The sequence below is a fragment of the Ambystoma mexicanum genome, chromosome 3p, assembly GCF_040938575.1.
Source record: "Ambystoma mexicanum isolate Mex_15411 chromosome 3p, UKY_AmexF1_1, whole genome shotgun sequence".
Taxonomy (NCBI): Eukaryota; Metazoa; Chordata; class Amphibia; order Caudata; family Ambystomatidae; genus Ambystoma; species Ambystoma mexicanum.
In genome coordinates this window covers 279,092,488-279,112,902 of record NC_090925.1, presented here as the reverse complement: position 1 = coordinate 279,112,902, position 20,415 = coordinate 279,092,488, and the positions used below count along the sequence as shown (strand labels likewise).

The 20,415-nt window shown below is 45.0% G+C and overlaps 1 protein-coding gene across 1 annotated transcript in view; it reads right to left on the bottom strand.

The window, feature by feature from the left end:
* Positions 1–6,166: 6,166 nt before the first annotated feature.
* BIRC7 (baculoviral IAP repeat containing 7) overlaps positions 6,167–20,415 on the bottom strand; it is a 62,622-nt gene continuing 48,373 nt past the window's right edge. The window contains exons 6-8 of the mRNA XM_069650785.1: positions 12,755–13,045; positions 12,003–12,062; positions 6,167–6,809 (exon numbers count right to left, since the gene is read on the bottom strand). Of these exons, the coding sequence (XP_069506886.1) occupies positions 6,610–6,809; positions 12,003–12,062; positions 12,755–13,045 (551 nt within the window). The 3' untranslated portion in view covers positions 6,167–6,609. The remainder of the gene's footprint in view (positions 6,810–12,002; positions 12,063–12,754; positions 13,046–20,415) is intronic.

Below are 20,415 nucleotides of genomic sequence, written 5' to 3'. Positions count from 1 at the left end.
TGCAAATTGGATCAGCAAAAGGTGTCATCACAGAAATCAGATACTTGGGCATCATGGTCAGCAAATCAATACGCGAATGGAGTTGGGTACAAGATATCGTGCATCGAACCAAAACCTTAGCTGTACAAGGTGCACGAATTCACAATCTATATGGAAAATTGACACCAACATCAGTACGGACGTTGTACCTACAAAAAGGTAATAAAGGCCATCACCTTTGGTGCTGAAGCAGGGAGGAAAGCAGACTACAGAATTTGGGCTAAATTGGAAGGGCTATTTTGGAAGCGGGTATTAAAACTGCCAAAATACATATCGATCAGTTATCAGACATGGTTTGGCATTAGATGCACTTTATGTAAATGTGATTTGGAAGTCATTAGCCCTGTTAAGAACGTTGATAAACCCAAATCCCAAACCAGCGTACCCAATAGTAGCCGACCTTATGTGGGAACACTTGGAAATGGGCAAAAGACCTAAAGGCAATTATGCATGCCGCGGAAATATATTGTGAGATGCTGACGGCTCAACCACAAATTGCAAAAAGAAGACTGCAAGAATGGGCGTGGATTCAAAATCTTGAAATATTTGAAAGCTTGCCATCTGCCCCAAAACTTGGCCCTACCAAGAACAAATTGAACATAATGCCAAGATACTTGTTGCAATTCCCGTCACAACATCATTGCGATTGAATGCCATTAAAACAAAAGCAATGTTACTAATGAGACATGATCAGACCACGAAGGATAAAGTATGTAAATACTGTGGGTCTGAAATAGAATCGATAAGGCATTTAATCACAGAATGTCATATGCTCAAAGACTGAACTCTGCATTTGGGTCAGTTTGCTCCTAAAAACATGGATATGGATGACTGGTGGTTTCCAATAGTAAGCGGGAGTTCAGTGCATATGTCATGTTCAGTCATAAATTTTGTCGACACCATCATGGGTGGAAGTTGATATTAAGTAGCAGAAAATGAGTTGTGACGGGCGGGATACAGAAATAGAGGAATTTTCCTTTTGGATGATTTTTGTAAAAAAAAAAAAGAAAAATTGTAGATGTTCTACATTTACTACTCATCTCAGATTTCAGTATGGTTCCCCACTCGCCAGGTGTTTCAAATCTAGGCGTTTACCTGCTTCAGTGTGGAATGTAGGGTCCACCTTCCCCCTGAATACAGCAAGGCGTGCTAGTTCTAGGGGTCTCTTCAAATCTAGGTGATCAGCCCTTAGCTGCTTTGTTCCACTTCTGGGTGTCTATCCCCCTGCTGTTTCTACATATCTAGGTCTCCCCTCTAGCTCCAGTTCTCAGTTCTCTGCCACTCAGGGTTCGGTTCCAGTCTCTCTAGCATTAGAGCTGTGCCAAGTCAAAGTGCTCCAGAAGTAGGTCTCACACTAGTACTGGGCCCCTAATTTGATATACTGCTGTGCTTTTACTCTAGGGGTTCCTAGCAGAACAGTCAAAGGTAGCCGCAAACTGCCAGCAGACAAATCAAAGAGTGCAGACTTCACAGACAGGCCAAAGGGTAAGGCCACAAACGCGTACATTAAGAAACCACCTCCCAGTCCCACGAGGACCTTTCCCTCAACCCAATCTGCAAGCCAACAGACCCCATCTCAAACACCCCCCTGGAACCAGTGCGGGTGGCATTTACTGTATACCCAAATATACTAAAGGTGAAGGGATCTGGCCAGCACCTACTCTGAACACTGGGAGTGGGGGGGGGAGGTACTGCCACTGAATAGCCCTATTGAGTATCTACTCTTCTGCAAACATATTAATTTTAACTAATACACCAAAATGTACGACAGGAAAAGGGATATGGGCCACAGTCAAATCAAAACAGAGGGTAATCGGGTACTGCTTCCAACCAACCCTACTAGAAAACCCTATGCATACACCTCAAACTCTGAAATGAACACAACCATACCTCTACAGCACAAAAATGCATGCATTTCAGAGCAACACAGACGATACATCCCCTTGTCCATCAGCACATGGCAGCTACCAAAGGGAGAGAGAAAGAAAAAAACCTACAGTGAACAATGTCAAACAAACCGAAGCTGCTAACAGAAACAGCACACCTCTGTTGTCCCCTTCTACTGCCAACTCCCCCTTGCTCTGCAGATCTGCCAGATCACCAAGGGGCCACACAGGTGGAGACAGTGCAGGGTATAAGAACCTTTAACATAACACAGAAACATCTTAACTAAAAGGGATTTGTTCAAGCATCATGCAGGAAATAATGGGTCCTAGGCAAAATGAGCTTCTGTTGGTGACATGGACAGGCACCTTCTTGGAGTGAGCCAGCAAACATTAAGTGATTTGTGCAGAACCTCCATTGCTTCCGAGGTTTAACCATGCTAGGTGCCAACATTTCTTAGTTGAATGAAATGCAGGGGTTGAATGTGTTCCTCAGCATGAAATAAGGGCAATGACCTGTGACCAACGATGAAGACAATTTCCAAATTGTATTTAAGAATATTTACTGGACGGACTCATGATTTTGTAATGGGATGTTTAACAGAGTGCAAAAGACTTGGTGAACCGTACACATGTCACCCCATGCCCAGAATAGTGCACAGATACATCTCATAAAGGAAGATGCTAGTAAGTACTCATGGGATAACAGATCACACTAGCAAACGTAGTGAGGGACTAGAGGTTTCCAGATTGTAAGGACAAAAAGAAAATGTAGAGGCATAAAGCCATTAAAAGAAATCCAAGTGAGAGAAATTGATCGAGAGCTAGTAGAGTACTCGCCATGTCTAGAATCCATAGTGGTAGGCCAGAGGTGCACTAACAGAGACTGAACTGTCCTCCATAACCTAAACCACCGTTTACTCTCCCATATGTTAAATAGGGTGCTGTACCTTCCCACCACCAGAACCCCTTTGCTTAAGGACACTCTTTAGCAAATCCAAGCCTGACCCTCACTGACTGACGCAAGGCTTTCTCGAAGGTCTGAGGAACGTCAGGATTTCAAAACCGCATCTTAGTTTTGCATGTGTGCCACAATGGCTGAGGTAATGAGCTCAAAGTCTTCAATTCCAAAACACTGAGAGAGCTGGTTCAGTGGCTAGGTACAGATTGACTAGGGGAGACTGATGAAGATCTTGGCAGCTTTCACAGTAGCAACAGAACAGGGATTAACCGCAAGGCCCAATGGAAGCTGAAGCTGGACAGTTGGAGCAAGAGCAGATGGCACCCGAGGTGTGCAGTAATATGAGGGGGGCCTTTACTAAGGACCCAGCATTGGTAGAATTATGGTCTGAATCGGGGGTTGTAGTCAAGGTCACTTACTGTAGACATTCAGGAGCCAGACAAGTCACTATCCCACTAGATCCGAGGGCCTGCACCGTGGCAGACATGTCCTGCCACCACTAAATCCTTGACTGTGCAACAACCATAAAGCAATAGACTTGCGATATGCTTAAGGCATACAGCCTTTTCCATGGCAGATATTTATTTTTGGGTTGCACCAAGTGGAGAGGGATCTGGGTATGTATTCTATGTAGTACACTGGCCTCCTCTCATCTACCAATCACTGTAACGCTGGCCCACGGAGACAGACAAGTGACACTAGTGGCAAAGGCTGGTCGTCAGGGTCAGGCAAAAACAAACAGAATAGATGGCAGCTTTTTAAAAATAAAGATATTCCAAACAGCCCTGCTCATTTCTTTGACCTCACACTCTTTGCCTTTATGTTGCACAAACCTAACCTATCTGGTCATATATGATGAAACGCAAATTGAGAGCAAAAAAGCCCAAGTGCTGTGCAAAACGAAGTGAAAAGAATCCCAAGACAATAGGGAGAATGTCTTGGTGAAATATCCTCACAAATTGAAACTCCCAGCAAGCCCTTCACAAGGATAGGAGTAATGATCAAAGACACTCCCATAAATTGCCAAGTGGCTCAGCCTTGGGCTTTAGCAAAGTAATGAAGGAAAGCAAAGCTTGTTCCCCAGCAGACCCTTGACCAGACATCTACAAGAACATCCTCAGCAAAGATGCTCCAGCAAAAACATTTCTGCTAACTCATGAACAATTCCAGGAGTCAAATCGGCCTATATTGAACCCCTTTGTTAAGATCCAATGGCAAACACAGACAACACCATCAACTACTGTCAATACAACATCCCTTACCCATCCAAACTCCTGGAAACCTAAAAACCTTGTGGGACCAACCTACTAGACCAGGCGCAAAACCACTCCAAGCTCACCTTTCCATCATGGATGACCCAAAATGAATTCAGACACCAACACCACCTTAACCCAGATAACACTAGACCTTTCAATACAGTCAACCATACATCCCTCAAACGAATATGAAAAAGCCGAGGCTAAGCAAAATCATGGTATCGTAACGGAAATCCTTCCTGATGGAAAGAAACCAAAAACCTGCCTAGTCCCCCTCAGCTGTGTCCCCACACCCTCAGCCCAACCTCCACCTGTGTTGTTCACAAGGCTCAGTAAACCCGCCCCACCCCCGGCCCCCACCCCCTGCAACCGCCCCTGTAACCTCCCCCTACACAGATGGCCCTCACAAATCATGGATAAGCAACAACCCCAACCTCAGACCGGAAATCACTATTGCACTTCACCCATCTATGTGACCGCCTATACCATGGCTGACAAGGTTACCAGATGGCCAACACCCAGCTAGTGTGGTTAAATAAAAAAAACGATGAACTGACTACATCACCAGTGAACTGCAACCACTAACACTACAGACACTCCCTCTCCTTCCACCAACAAACCCCACAACCCTCTTATTTTCAGATAAGCCAATAGAGAATGCTTTACGAGTGCATGGCATAAATCCTATAGCATAGAATATCTTGCCTAGGGCCATGGACTGCACATGCTGGAGGGTAGGGTCACAATTGAAATCAGACAATTACCCACCAAAGATATAAGACTGGTTTAAAAAAGTCATCTGCTGAAGCAGGACACCGAATGGAAAACACCCATTGATTGATTATTTATATAGTGCCTATACACAATGTGTTTCAAAGCGGTTCAAGGAGGGAGGGAACATAGTAAAAATACAGTAATATTCAATAAAAGTCCTTGAAACAATACAGAATGTGAAAAATAACTATCGTAATAGGCCCGACGACATTTCTGATAGTGCAAGTGCATAGAACAAGTAAGGCAAAGAGGGAAAGGAAAAGAAGGAGAACAAAACAAGCAGTAACATTACTATGCCTGACGACAATTGATGTAGTGCAGGAGGTGAACAAGAGGGGGTGGGAGGGTGAGCTGCGGGGGGCGGGGGGAAATAAGAGGTGAGAAAGGGAATTACAGACACGCTATGATGCAAATTTGTCAGTGACAAATTAATAGAGCAGGGGAGGGGGAGGAAGGAGAAGACAAGGAGGGGAGACAGCAAGCTGATATCAAAGTCAGGGGAACAATGATAGGAGTAAGTGCTAAGTGGGGGAGGGAGAGTAAGAGGAGCGAGAAAGATAGTGGGCTGAGGTGTAAGAAGGTGGTGAAAAGGAAAAGATGGCTGGGGGTCAGGGGTAGAAAGGCGGTTAGGGAGGTACAGACTCACGGGGGTTAGGGGGCACACAGACACTCACGGGGTGTAGAGACAGTCACCTTCAGAAGTGATTCTCATAGGGCGGAACAGGCCCTCCATCCTTCCAGGGTCAATAGCATCATTGCATTGGCCAACAACCGCTGCTACCATGCTAATCATTCTGCATGACATCACTGGACCTCGTTGAAGTCTACTGTAGCTCCAGTCCACCTCGGTTTACTCAAGAACCTCTGGCTGTTCATTACACCATCAATTCGCAAGACTGCAGTGATGCAGCCCAGCAGGCCCATGATCCAACACATCCTCAGGAAGCATGTTTACAGTTAAACTGCACCTCCTACAAGCTTTCCCACAATACCCTCCTATCAGCCCAACCACTTACCTGAGGACCGAGCCATCACATTGCTTCAGCCTTAGAGTGGTTCCCCACTCTCCTCCCTCTAGGTGTCCCGCCCCACTAATAGCTGGCACCTTGGTGGAACCTGCAAAAAGCTTCTCCCCATACATGTATGAAAGTCGTAGGAACGTTTGAGCATATACTCGACATCTGTGCTAAACGCTAGAAGAAGCAAATGCCTGATCTGAAGCGTCATTGTTAAGTAAAAGTGAAGGACAGGGTAACATTTAAAGTTTATTGCACAAACACAAGAGCATCTTAGAACAGCAAAGATTAATAAATACCACAAACATGGCTATATATTATTCATAAATTAAATTTTTAACATTTAAAAGCTAGGTATCCAGAAGCAAAAACTATGCAGGAGTTTAGAAGCCCTTCCCATGCCCGATGCCCATCCCCCAAAAAGGACAGCAAATCAGGAAGGCCTTACCACCACTACACAAACCAGTTCCACACCCCCCCCCCCCTTGTCCCAAAAACACTACTACATTGAAAGATTCTGCCAGCAGAGAAGGCGGCCACCAGTGGTAAACGCATGTCCCACTTCTACCAGAAGTTTCTGCACTCCAATCCCCACGTGCAAAGAGGTCACATATCAAGTGTCCACAGAAGTGATGGCTTTGTGATATCTTCCCTTGAAACGTCCCAAACCCCTCAGTTGCCTAGGCTGTGAAGGTGCGGACAGCCTCCTGGATGATGGCCCTGCAGATGGGGCAATGGGTCAACATAGGGACACACTCTGTGCACACCGCCAAGTGGCCACAAGGGATGAAGACCATGCACACTGGCTGGTCCATGCAGATCTTGCAAACCCGCTCCTCCTGCAAGCGGCGCAACTGCTCCTCAGTGCTCTCCAGGGCCACTGAAAGAAAAGAAGGACAGTTGCAAAACATGGGCAACAGGGCACCTGAAACATTCCATTTAGTACCCACATTTATGCAATTCAGTTGGCCTTTCATCACAATACATGTAAGAACAAAGGATTACAGACCAATAGTAGCTCATTAAAATGTAATTCACTCAAAAAGCAACTATGAAACATGGTTATTGCCAAGGGGGCTACAGGCCAATCTGCCATGAATAATGCTGGACATGTGGCAAGGCGGCTAGCAGTAAAATGTAGTGTGCCCTTCACAAGATTTTATGGCCAAGACCTGAGCAGCCTGTGCATTCAAACAGTCCCTGTTCAACTATGGCAAACCATGGCAATGCCACGAACAGCAGATTTGCCTTCCGTTGGTAAATAAAACTTGGTTGGAGCGGAGTGAAAGCAATGGCTCAGTACAAACCTAAGGCCAAGTGCAGATAACTTGGGGCTCTGGAGTAAACAATTTGGTTCACTACTGTGAGCGGGTAGACCCCACTTGTGACCTTTGCAGTGCACTACTAAAAAGGCATGTAAGGCTTTCCTCCAGCTTCATTTCAGGTAGGCAACAGGCCATGTGGTGACGGCCACTACATGGTTTTGAATATGGGGAGTGGCGGGTTCACCAGTCTTGGGTGTTACGAACCTTCAGCAAGACCAGGAAGGTGGCTGCATTGTACCCTACAAAGATATGCATGGTTTGAGAAGAGAAATGGGGGTGCACCCTCCACAATATGTCAAAAAAACCAAACATTCAGTGAGAGGAAAGTCAAGTAAGGCGTGATCAGCAATTCGCTTAGTCCTTGGACCATGAAGAGCCATGCTTCAATGCACATTTGCACCTGCCAGCAAAGCACTTACAAGCAAATTAGCAATGAGAAGCTAGAAGTTGTGGCAGGAAGGGAGGAGTAAAACTGCACCAAGAGAAAAAAAAGCTAGTCACCAGGTAGACCCAACAGTTCACAATTCGGTGTGCACTGTGTAACCCATGCCATCCATGTTTGTGATCCAAGCGCCTGACCCGATGCCCAAGAAAAAGGGATTGCTACCAGCGGATCCTAAGAGGGAGGGAACAGGACAAAAAGGAGATCTCACCAGTTGTCTTAGACTGGTGGATGGCTAGGCATTTCACAAGAGCATACCATGCAGCACCTGGTGTGCAAGCCAGAGCTTGCACAGGGATTGCTAGGATGAACGATACATTGGCCTCACCCAGGTCTCGATCCCGTATGTGTTTGCTAATATATTGGCAATATTAAGCAACAAGCCGTAAAACCAAGCCAAGGACTTGGAGCCAGTTCCTTAAAGATATTCTACACTACCTTGTAGAGGGCTTGAATGTTCACAAATGACTGGAGAAAGGGATAAGCCGGGGGTTGAACTGGGTAGTCTTTGTATCTCCCAACAATAGTCATGACAAAGCATTGTGGCCAGTCATGTTGGGGTACCAGACTGGGTCAGCCAGATGCATTTGTTCCTACAGGCAACAGACATCCTTGGTTGCTTCAGAGAAATTCCTCAATGCCAGCTACCTTCTGAGAGCAGCCAAATTCCTTCCCTAGATACTGCTTGCACTTCTGAGGCTCTTCTATGGCGGTTACCATGGCTCCGCAACCCACGATCTCAATTGCAAGACACATCAAAAATGGCTGCTGCCCCCAGTAAAATACTACAGCGAATATTTGCAAGCAGGTTATATATTCGGGGATCCAGGCTCTCGGGTACATAGTCATTTGGTGGGAGTAGGGATACACCAGTAAGAGGTGGGTTAAAAAAAATCCTGTATTCCTACGCTTAGGGCATGGCCAATTAGCGACCATTATACTATTGTGACAAAATTATCCAGGTACTCCAAGGATGTGCACAAATACATTTTACATTACCCAAGTGAATAAAGGAGTCCCTGGAAACACTGGAGAACATAAGGGGTGGGGTCTGGTTTGTGCAGGCAGCAATCGCAATCAGTGAAAGCAGACTAAGCAATGAAAACCTCTAAACCCAAGATCAGGAAAACAAACAAAAAGGATTTACTATGCTGTATTGGGTTAGGAGGGGCTTCAATGGAAAGAAGTTGACAGTTTCGTACTGGCATCTGTCATACCATTGCACAATAGATCCGGATGCCCCATAACACATTCCTACATCACTCTCAAGAGCCCACGTCTCATACAGATAGCAGTTCTAAGGTAAAGAAAGATAACAGTTAACATAAACTGTTCTACATCGCATGCCTTACTGGTTAGAGAGCAACACAAACTCACGTGACGATGGGGTCAATCCTTTTCCCCAGCAGTGACCTCTATGATCAAGGGATGGCTACCTGATCCCGGGGCAGCTAGATGACGGAGGATCACATGGGAATTGTGGGGCAAGGGGCAGGCTGGAAGAACCTTCAGAGCATTATAGTTGCCGAAAGGCAGCCTCCTCACTGGCTGAAGGCAGAGAGATGCCAAACAGAAGAGCAAGAGGAATGACAGGCATAGAAGCAGTGAGAATTAAGGGAACACCAGAGAGCTGCAGGCTTGCCGCGAGAAACCTGTACACGTCAAGAGACAGCGAGTCCACCCAAGGGAAGCCGGGGCATATTGGTAATCCTCCTGAAAGCAAACATTGAAGGGAGGTTGAGAAAGAACAAGCAACAGCACATGGGACAAAGAAGAGACTGAAAATGGATGTTGCATATCTAGAAGGAAAGCCCTGGCAGGATAGTATAACAGGCAGAGACGAGAGAACAAAGTAAATAGAAGACACTATTAAGTCTGTAAGTGTGCTCAGTGCATATATGAGGAGAGCCCCGGCAGGCAAGTATACCAGGCACACGCAAGTTGCAAAGGTGTTCAAATAAGAGTCTTGGACAAGATAAAGTCGTGCAGTGTATAAAATACATCAGCTAGGGATACAGCATGACTGGCAAAAGGCAGAGTTAAAAAATAGCCAAAAGGAGGGAAAATCTGGCAGGAGAGTACACTAGGTATCCTACAAATAAAACAGCCAAGCTGTTTTGTTCCAATTGTGTTGTTGATCAAGAGAAACCCAAGGAACGGATATTCTTGAAAGTAAGAGTGAAGAGACATCCAGGATAAGGGAACCACTCGTTGGAACAAAGAGCTCCATCCTTCTGGAACATTCATGCATTTCCTTTCTGAACATTTATACACCACTGGAGGCCAAACACTACCCTTTTCACCTGCAAGTTAATTTAGTGAGAGGTGGGCCAGAACAGTACTTTGGACAATATGATTTTCTTACATCAGACCCTTAATTTTATGGTAAGAAATACCTTAGAGTAGGTGCAGAGAAACATTTTCCAACCCCAGTTTTTGTACTAAACATTTATGGCCAATGTAAAAAAAAACCTGTGTCTGCGTCTCATCCCCAGACTCCTCCCTCCTGTGCCTCATTGTCAGACTCCTCCCACTAGCTAATACGCTGCCATTCATGTTCCAAATCACTGTAGTATTACCAGAGAACTTAAGCTTGTCCATTGAGGGTCATACTGTGTCCTGCAAGGGGTATGCAAAATGAGGAAAGAAAACGTAAGTGATGAACAATAAGGATAGGAAAGCAGGAAGTAGATGCTACAAGCGCAGGCCAGGAGATGCAGGGGCATGGATGTTTTGAGACAGCCTGTGTGCATGCCAATCCTATTGGGTGCTACAAACGTGATGAGGCAGCTCTCATAATTGCGTTTTTTTTTTAAGTTAGTTCACAACGTAATAATGGATACATGAGGGTTTTCTGAGTGTAAAGGCAATCCTGCAATTTGGCAGCTTATTTGCCTGGGAGTCCTTCCTTGATTTCTGGACTGTCAAGAGAGTCGAACGTATAATGGTGAATGCTATTGGTAACAGAAGGTAAGGAAGTGGTCAAACGGTGCAGTAAAATTAAACACACAAGGCCCTAAGAGGTCAAACGAGTGTTCCGGGTCATGCTAACCTTCATTTTGATTCACCGAGACATGGGGGATTCCTTACTTTGAAGTAACTATACCAGTAGTCTATTGTGATGACATTTTACCCGAGCATCCTATACAGTACTTGATCCCTTTATCTTAGGTTTTGTGGTGGACAGTCTTCTCCTGTCGCAGTGGTGGCCTTGTCACAGCAGTGGCACAAATCGAGGTGGCACCATCAGATGCCTAGTTTGTCTGCTGTCCAGGCTAAATTGCAATCTTTAACCTCACCAGACCATATTGTTGCCCATTACTGTGCCAATCAGTACCATGCTGCTCTTCACATCAAGAGTGCAGTTCACGTACGGCTCTCTGGTCACCATGTAGGCGCAGTATGGGTATTAGAATACAGGTCTGACAGCTACCGTGTGGGCGCTGGAGAAAATTTGTTTAGGGCACCCTTTGTGCAAGGTTTATGTTTCTTCATTTGGCCAATCTATCCTTGGACAGAATTTCCAGCATCACTTATGCGATCAGTCACTACTGCATTGAATTGACCATCCCCATCTAGCCTGCAAGATTAGGTATTCAAGCAAGGGGAACTAGGTGCAGAATTGCCCCACTTTCCTGTAATAGTGGCACTAGAAGTTAAAGTCCTGCAACACATTAAAAATATTCCATCTTCCTCGACAATTACTAGGCACCTAGACCGGCAGTTGGGGAGTAACAGGTCGGCCTGGTTGTGTGAGCAACTGGGTTGGAGCCAGTTCTGCAAAGGCAGTACAAGTAGATCATGGTCTTGCTTAACTGGCTCAAAGGCAACAACCAAGTTGCATTCCAGCCCCAACACACCATCCTTCCAGGCGACAAACCTGTAAGCAGAGTGGTGGTCCCAGTGATGAGGGTGGAATGCCATCCGTTCTAAACCGGCATGTTCCTTTGCAAGGAACATTCCCACATACAACTTTTGCCCCACCTATTGAAGGTTATGGCGCCAACCCCCCCCCCCCCTCAAATAGACAATCTTTATGTGGTCTGATCATATAAAAATAATGTGAAGCCTGCAAGACGACCATGGAACTTACCAATAGTAAGGCACCCTTCCAGGTCTGCTACTGTTAGATTTGACAAGAACCACTCACCCCAGTTCTGGACAGTCAAAGTTGTGATCATTCCTGTGGGTCAAGTCTGGTCAACTCAACCTTGATGCATACTCACCGGTTCTTGCTCATCAAATCCTCTCCCTCCTCACGCCAATGAGGAGAGTTAATAGCTGCTCAAACCCCCAAATAGCTCACCTGAAGCACTAGGCATGGCCGCACCAGCTTCACTCTCCTCTTTCCAAGTCAGCGGTGGCGCTGCAAAGAGAAGTCCAGTGAGAAGCTCTCAATTAGCATTCTGTAATCCATTGTCATCCCTGCCAGCCATAGCTCACCTCCCCGCAGTGGACCAATAAGACTACACTGCACAGCATGAAGGCGACATGGACATGGTGGGGGGGGGGGGGGGGCAAAGCAAGGAGGAGGGGAGTGCAAAGTAGCCTTAGCGTACAGGAGTGAATTTGAGCAAGTTGTGAATTTCCAACTCCGGTTCAGCAAATTAATATCCACAAGACAAGGCACTACTGCAGCCTTGTCAAAGATGTTGGTCTTAAATACTGCTATTTTATCATGGAAAACCAACACTCAAAATCCCTTGCTCAAGAGTTGCCTAACAGATCATGCTTGCCAAACGTGCTGCACCTCAACTCCGCGATCATGAACTTCGTGCACAATACCAACATACACACCAAACACTCAGCTTTGCAATACAGTACAGAATCCATACACAAGTCAAGCAGGCAAAGCACCCAGAATGTGGTGCGCTATTGTGGCATCCAGTGACCAAACTTGGAAAGGAACAAGACGTGGTCGCCAGTGTCCCACCATCTGAAAAAAAGGTTACCTTGAACGCTGTCAGAATGCTCAAACGTACTAACGCCCCAACTCCCTCGTTCTCCAAACCCGACCTAATGCTGTAAGGGCTGCTACCGTTACTGCAGCAGCCATACCTGTGTTTACAACTTTGCCACCAGCAGCACCTTCTTCGATGGTCAGGTCGATGGTCTGCACCATAGAGCTGGAGGTCTCCTGCAAAACATCACTATTTGACAGCTCTTTAACCAAGTCTTGGATGAAGGAGTGCACCAGTGAAGACTGCAGGAAGGAGATCAAGCACCCACTAGGACTGGCAGAGGGAGTGGGCACTGTGATGGATGAGGCAGCCTTGGGTGTAGGCGATCGGCTACGCGGAAGCTGCACATTCAGTGGAGGATGCAAAGCAGTCCTTGTGGAACGGCCACCTAATGGAGGAAGAACAGGAGAATTGAGCAAGTCACAAGGATCGCTTTGATCTTGCATCAGTAATCCGAAATGAAACACTAAGGCAGCACTTGCAGAGCATGGATAAGGTGAACCACTCACTAGAAAGAGGTTACAGCCTGGAACAAAAAGTGCAGAGTAATGCCCAAAGCTGCAGTGATTAAACCAGCTCCCAGGGCAGCTGCAGCACTGGTGATAGCAGCTCAATGACTAAAGGTGGGACCCATACGCGAGTTGCAGCACCCAGGTTCACATTGCTCATTATGCAATATTGGGGGGAGCAGGGGACCATGTAAATCCAAAGGTTTTGTTAACCACATCCGTAACAGGGACTTCATGGATTCCACCACACTCAGGAGAATATGGTTTCTTCAAGAAAAGGGCAGGGATTGCCCGAGTTGTCAGTGGAAGGGGGATTGGACCACAGTATATGAAAATAATAAAGTATCGATTTTCGTCCAGCCGAGCTGTTCGAGCATGCCCTTGGGTAATTAATGTTCTATAAGGCCTGCACATTCTGTACCATCCAATAAATTGGTGCCAGGTTAGCGGTCATCCACTTCAGTCAGGTTTAGAGTGAGGCTTGCTCCCTGCATCCTCCACATATCAGAACCACAGGCCACCGTGTCCCACATTCCAACGAGAGCCCAGGGCAGACACCTAGTCCCAAGGGTCTGCACAAGGTTCAACTGTTTAGTGCTAGGGAGGAAACAAGTCTGGATTGTAGCAGCAAAGCAATGAACAGGGATTCATAACATTGCAGGAGAACCGCTAGAGAAAAAGCAACAGGATTTAAAGACATAATTCCAAGACCTCAAATTCCATGTACAAACAAGAAAGCAGGAAATGTGGCAGCTTGAAAACTGCCAACTGGAGTTGTGCAATGTATCATTTGTATAGGGGCTTTATCCCATTGGTGTGGCCTCTTGGGGACCGAAGTACAAGGTATGAGAAAATCAGAAGTATAAACTGCAGGTGTGCATTTTAGCCAATACAAAGTTGGGTGGGGATGGCCAGTTAGCTACCCATGTAGGTATGTTGACGGTGAGGTAGTTGGGAGTGAGTGCAGGAGACTCCTGTTCAGCTAGACCAATTGCGGGTTGTGGGACTCGCAGAGAAGTGGTCTGTTGTAGTAGCGGGTGGGTGGCTGTGCCTGTGGTTAAAATCCATCTACTTTAGTGCAATACATACCCTGGAGCCTCAGCTAGTTCCTTGCTTTCGATGTGACGCAGAACTATGGTCTGGGGTTTCTCTACCTTGCACCTGAGAACGAAAACCCAAGGAGCACCACTTCTGCCATTGCCCAGTAGTCATGAGGGTAAAGTTTAGTTAGGCAAGGGTTCGTCAGGGTTGCAGGTGGAAGAGCCAGGTCTGGAGGTCCTTCCAGAAGGCAAGGTTTAGTGGAATTGAGTGCGAGTGTTTATTCCAGTGGATTTTAAGGGAGGGGAATGACAATGAGGAAATCACAGATCTATTGGGTTGGTTCCTGGTACATTTGTGTTGAAGGAATTCAGGGCCTGTCGTGGAGGGCACGGTGGGTGATGCACATGGCTGTGAAGGTCGAATGGTAACCAGTACAGCACCAGGAGGGCAGGTGCAATGTGCTCTCTGGGGCAAGTAGGAGCCTAGCTAAGGTGTTTTGGTCCCTGGAGTTGATTAGCAGAGGTAACTAGGTAAAGGGAAATTGGCATAGTCTATGCGGGAGAGGACGATAGACAATTGCTGTGAGAATGTGGCAGAGGTGTAGATGGCAGGATCTAGATCAAGCAGTGTTGTGGTGTGGAAGCATAACTGAGCGCATGGTGCATCCCCATGTTCTTCAGAGTTGGATGCTGGAAAGTTGGTACTATAATTGAAGCCGATAATTTACTACAAATATTCAAAAGATGGCAGGAGATCATGTTTCTGCACAAAAAATATGTTTCTTATAGCATGGGTACTGCCACTACCTGAAAGGTTGATATGAGCAATTTGTATACACATTTGAGGCCAAGTGTTTAATTCACAAACATGCTACAGATATACTGATCAAATGACCAGAGGTCACATCAGCCAATTTGCTGAAAGTTCCATTACTGCGTTCACAACCTGGGCCACTTGAAAAACATAGCCGTGACCATTTCATAACCACCATAGCTTCTACACTAACCCCAGAAAACGGCAATGCTACATAAACCAACAGAAAATAACTACGCCAATTACCCCAGTCGCTATTTTAGGAGCAGCGAATATTGCTCCTAGCTCTAATCAACTATTCTTATAAACTTAATGGGTTTAACTACAAGGAACATTATTTTAATTAATTTGCATGTAACCAAATCAAAAAGCCCATTGCTTAAAACAACCTCAATTGACGACCACAACAAAATAAATTCATGAAGGTGGCATGCATGTCACGTTCACACTACCCAATCACCAATCGTGTGTTTAGGATTCCACTGACATTCTATTACATCATATCAGGTATGCAACCAGTCATTTCCAAATATAGTCTCAAGTTAACAGGTTGATAGAGGTCGACCGCTATTGACCAATGTCATAGCACCAGTTCTTCCTCAGTCCATAGAACTAGTTGACGACTTTGAATAGGTCAAAAAGGTTTAAATAATTGACTTTGTTCATGCAAAGTTTGCATTTGGTAATTCTCTCCACTTCTATACCTAGTACTAAATCATATGTTGCAGCCATCTTCCATTTAGTGGAGTATTCTACTAAACATGAGATTCTTTCATTGCGGTTTTAAAATGAATGAATTATTGGTCTTAATGTCCAACACTTACAACTGTCGATTTTCTTTTTTCTATACCAAGATAGCTCTACTAAAGTGGGGTAGGGGACCATGGCCAATTGCTCAAAAAGTAGATTCTTGCAGTTAAAATATGTATTAATTCCAATCCCAAAGTAAATAAACCCATTGGTAACATGAATGTGATGTCCCTGAGAAACTGTAGCTCTTTAAAAAAAAAAAAAAAAATAAAGCTTCCTTATTCTTTACGTTGGTCCTTTTAATTCTTATTGTGTTGTCTGCATACAAACATTAAGATCTCGATTCCTGGGTCTACAAGCAGGATCTGTGCAACTATGACCTTGATAAACCTGCGGGGGGGGGGGGGGGGGGGAATACTCAATGAGCACAGTACAGCGTGTCCTCTTTTGTTGGCGGCTTGTTGGGAGAGAACTATGGAACATATGAGAGAAAAGTTCAACAAACTACCCTATGATGCAACACTATAGGTTGGAGCCATAGCCTAAACCTAGGCAATAAAAGGATGGTTGGTTTCCTTACCCACAAGGATTCTCATGATCCTCTTATTTCGTAATTACTGGCGTGTTTGGCGGCATCTTGCTTATTTTGGCATCACGTTATATTTCATGTATCCGTAATGTCATTACACACATGAACTTTGTCATGCAAACGTAAACTACATGTTTGGTAGGAAATATGAACATTTCAATTCCAGGGGAGTATTAGTTATGCACATCCAAAATAGGGAAATATTATCCAATCAAAATGCCAAGGTTTACCATGGGAGTTGGCACAGTTACTAAATTTAATTGTTGGTGAACTGTTATTTTCCTTGGAACATTCCCCGGACTGTACAAGTTAACCTTAGTAAGAGATCATTTGATCGATGTCATGTAGGCCTGTAAGGTGAGGGAAGTTTCCAAATCTATAGCATTAACATTCGGGAGTGGTCTTGTTTTAATAACCTATTAGCACATGGATTTAGTTATTCACATCCTCTCAGCCAATCATAAACTACTGGTATGGACTGCATGCTGACCATTATGGCCTAAAAAGGAGACAGGGAAATAATGCAATTTCCATGCAAGATAAGAGACACTTCTTCAGAGATTTGGCACATGTAGACAGCTCAAATGTAGGAGTACACCACCCCCAATACGGTTTGCAATTGAAATACTGGCAAGTATGAAGACAAGGTGGTTATTTCAATTAAAAAATAAATTCTAACTCCGTCAATTTACTTCCTAGTTGTTGAACATTTAGTTCAACAAAAAGCTCAAAACATGCATTTCTTCCAAAATTATGTTCTTACTGACTTAAAGCCCTCAGGGGATGGGGTGCAGGGGTGGGACAAGGTCATAACTTATTGTGGGGTAATGACCCGCCGTCAGTCTAGAAGTCTATATTCAGCTCCATTGATGTGGTGCATCCCAGGTTACAAGTTGGTACTATAATTGAAGCCGATAATGTACTACTAGATTGAGACATTTACGGGCGTTTCCCAAAAGATTGGCAGGAGATATTCACATAAATGTTTCTACACAAGAAATATATTTCTTCTAGTATGGGTACCGCCACTACCTGCAAGGTTGATATGAGCAATTGAGGCCAAGTGTTTCAAATAAGATGCTCAATACACATGCTACATAGATACTGATCAAACTCACTATGGGACGGTCACTCAAATAAGTTTACCAGCCAATTTGCGAAAAGTTCCATTACCATGTTCACAACCTGGGCCACTGGAAAAATAGAGCCGTGAACATTTCGTAACGATCGCAGCTTCTACACTACCCACAGAAAACGGCAATGCCACACACCGCTGGAAAATAACTGTCAATTACCCCAGTTGCTATGGTAGGAGCAGGGAAAACATTGCTCCTAGCTCCAATTAACTATTCCATAATGGGAATAACAAAGATCCATCAAGAAGAGGGTGTAGTTACATTTCAATTCATTTGCATGTAACCAAAAATTGCTTAACAGCCTGAATTGATGACAACAAAATATTGAAATTCCTAACAATATTGAAATTCGGCATTTAGTCACATTTGTAGAGTGCGCCGAAGCCCAAAAGCATGGTGTCGCTTGTTACAGCAGACAGTAATACATTTTGTGCTAGAACCTTTTGTACTTCTGAGAGTGTGTAGAGGAGGAAGAGGCAAAAGGGGCGGTAGAAGAAGTGGTTAGTTAAAAGAGCAGTTTTGAGGTTTTTTCGAAAGGCAGGGAGGGAAGTTTCAGCTCTGAGGGCAGTGGGGAGCACATTCCAGAGCTTCGGGGCTAAATATGGGAAGCCTATCCCTCCTGCTTTGGCTCTGTTAATGCGAGGGATGGTGAGTTGGAGTAGCAAGTTCTGGTGGGCCTGGATGAGGTGGATCTAGATCGTGTATCTGAGAGGTAGGATGGTGCTGTAAGGTTTATGCATTTGTGTGCAGTTGTGAGAATTTTGAATGTGATAGTCTTTCACTGGGAGCCAGTGAACAGATTTTTGCTTGTGAAATGTGGTCTCTTTTTGGTATGCTTAAAGCTGCTCTGGGTGAGTGTTGTGGGTGATGGAGTCCATTTATGTTTAGAGGAGGGGCCAGCTAATAGTGCATTACAATAATCGAGCGTGGCCCCTATGGTGGCTCTAGCTATTGATATACAGTCGTCCTTAGTTAGGAACGGTTTCATTGCGTTGATGAGTTTGGTGCTGTGGGCAGAGACAATAGCGCTGACTTGCTTATTCATAGAGAGTGAAGCATCAACATGGACACCTAGTGTTTTCACAGAGGAAAGGCTAGGATGATGCAGTTGTCGATGTTGAAATAGAGAGTCTAGCTTAGCTAGTGTGGATTTTTGGCCAACGATAAGAATCTCAGTCTTGCCCCATTGAGGCATAGGCCATTTGAGGCCATCCATGCTTGAATAGTGGAGTAGCCTTGCCATAGGGTTGTGGTATGAGCCAAATAGAGGAAGGAGCATTTTGGGTATCGTCAGCATAGTTAGTGTATGTGATCCCCAGTGCATCCAATTTATCAAATAGTGGCTTAGTGAAGAGATTGTTAAGTGTAGGGACAGTACAAGATCCCTGTGGGACGCCACAGTGAATGATGATGGGGGCTGCATTTGCTATGTTCATTGCTCTGCTTTCGAGGAAGGCGGTGATCCAGGAAGCTGCTTGGTCAGAAGTGTGCATCATGCGTGAGGTGTGTGGTTTTTAGTGGTCAACAAGATCGAACACCGTCGAGAGGTCTAATAAGAGGAGTAGGACAGGCTTGCCTTTAAGATCTGCGTTTTGATTTTTTTTAGATCTAAGAGGGCGGCTTCAGTTCCGTGCCCCATGCGGAATCCGGACTGTTTTTTCCCCCTGTATTGAATTGGTTTCTAAATAATGTTGAATCTGGCTATGAGCGGCCTTGTCTAGTATTTTGAGCAGAAACGGGACACTAGTTATTGGCCAGTATTTGTTAGGTTGGGATGATCTAGTGTAGGCTTTTTTTTTATTTTATTTTTTTAAGAGGGGATGCACAGCCTCCTTAAGGCTGTCTGGGACAATGCCCGATTTAAATGATGTGTTGATGAAAGCAGTAATGAGTGAGGCAAGAGGCACTGCACCCTCTTTGATGATCTTGGGAGGGCATATATCACCCTTGCATTGCGAAGATTTCTCTTTCTGTGATGTCTTTAAATGCAAATTTAGTGAAGTTGGTGGTTTTGCTGCTTGACAGGGTCTGTATTGGCTGGCTCTGGTTCATTAAGGGTTTGTAATGTTCTCGTATTTTGTTTTGTAGTAGGTTTATTTTTTTTTAGCATGGCAGCTCGTATGCTAGAGCACCATGCTTCGTCTTTAATGATCTCATCTGTGCAGATAGGAGGGTCAGTAGATTCATTAAAGATATCTTTGGATTGGGAGTTGGCATCAAATATCCAGCGATTATACACATCAGATTTGGTAGTGAAAATGGCGTCTTTGTATTTTCTGGCAATAGTTTGAAGCTTTTAGTGGCGACAGAGGGATTAGCCTACCAGTTTTTTTGCGCCTGGCTTTTATTATTACGTAAGGTTTGGAGCTCTTCCATGAACCACGAGTTTGAATGGAAGGACCATTTCCTTCTTTTCTTCTATTGGGGCAATGGTGTTGACTGCGTGAGTAATGGTGTCCTTGATATATCCGCTAGGATGTTTGGGTCTTGTGAGAAAGGAGGTGCCAAGCATGGGATGTCAAGATATGGACGAAGGTTGTCTGCGGTTAGCTTTTTTGAACTTGTTGCTTGAGTAGCAGGTGCTTGTGTGGTGGTTTTGGTGCTTGAGTGGTCAGTCCATGGGTAGTCTGAATTGGACGTGATGGAGGAGTCAGTTGTGGTCAAACCCAGCAAGGGTGCGTCCTTTGGAGTGGGTGGGGGGGGGGTCATATTTTTCTGGGAGAAACTGAGATCTGCAAGGTCCTTGGAGTGCTGTAGCAGCTTTATGATTAGGATCATGGAGTCCTAGGGTGAGGTTGCCTGAGAGTAATGTTTTAGTGTTATTTTAATGTCATTACTGATTAAGTGGGTGATGTGACCTTGAAAGTCTGCAGGGAGACCCGGAGGCCGGTAGATTTATTTATTTATTTATTTATTTATT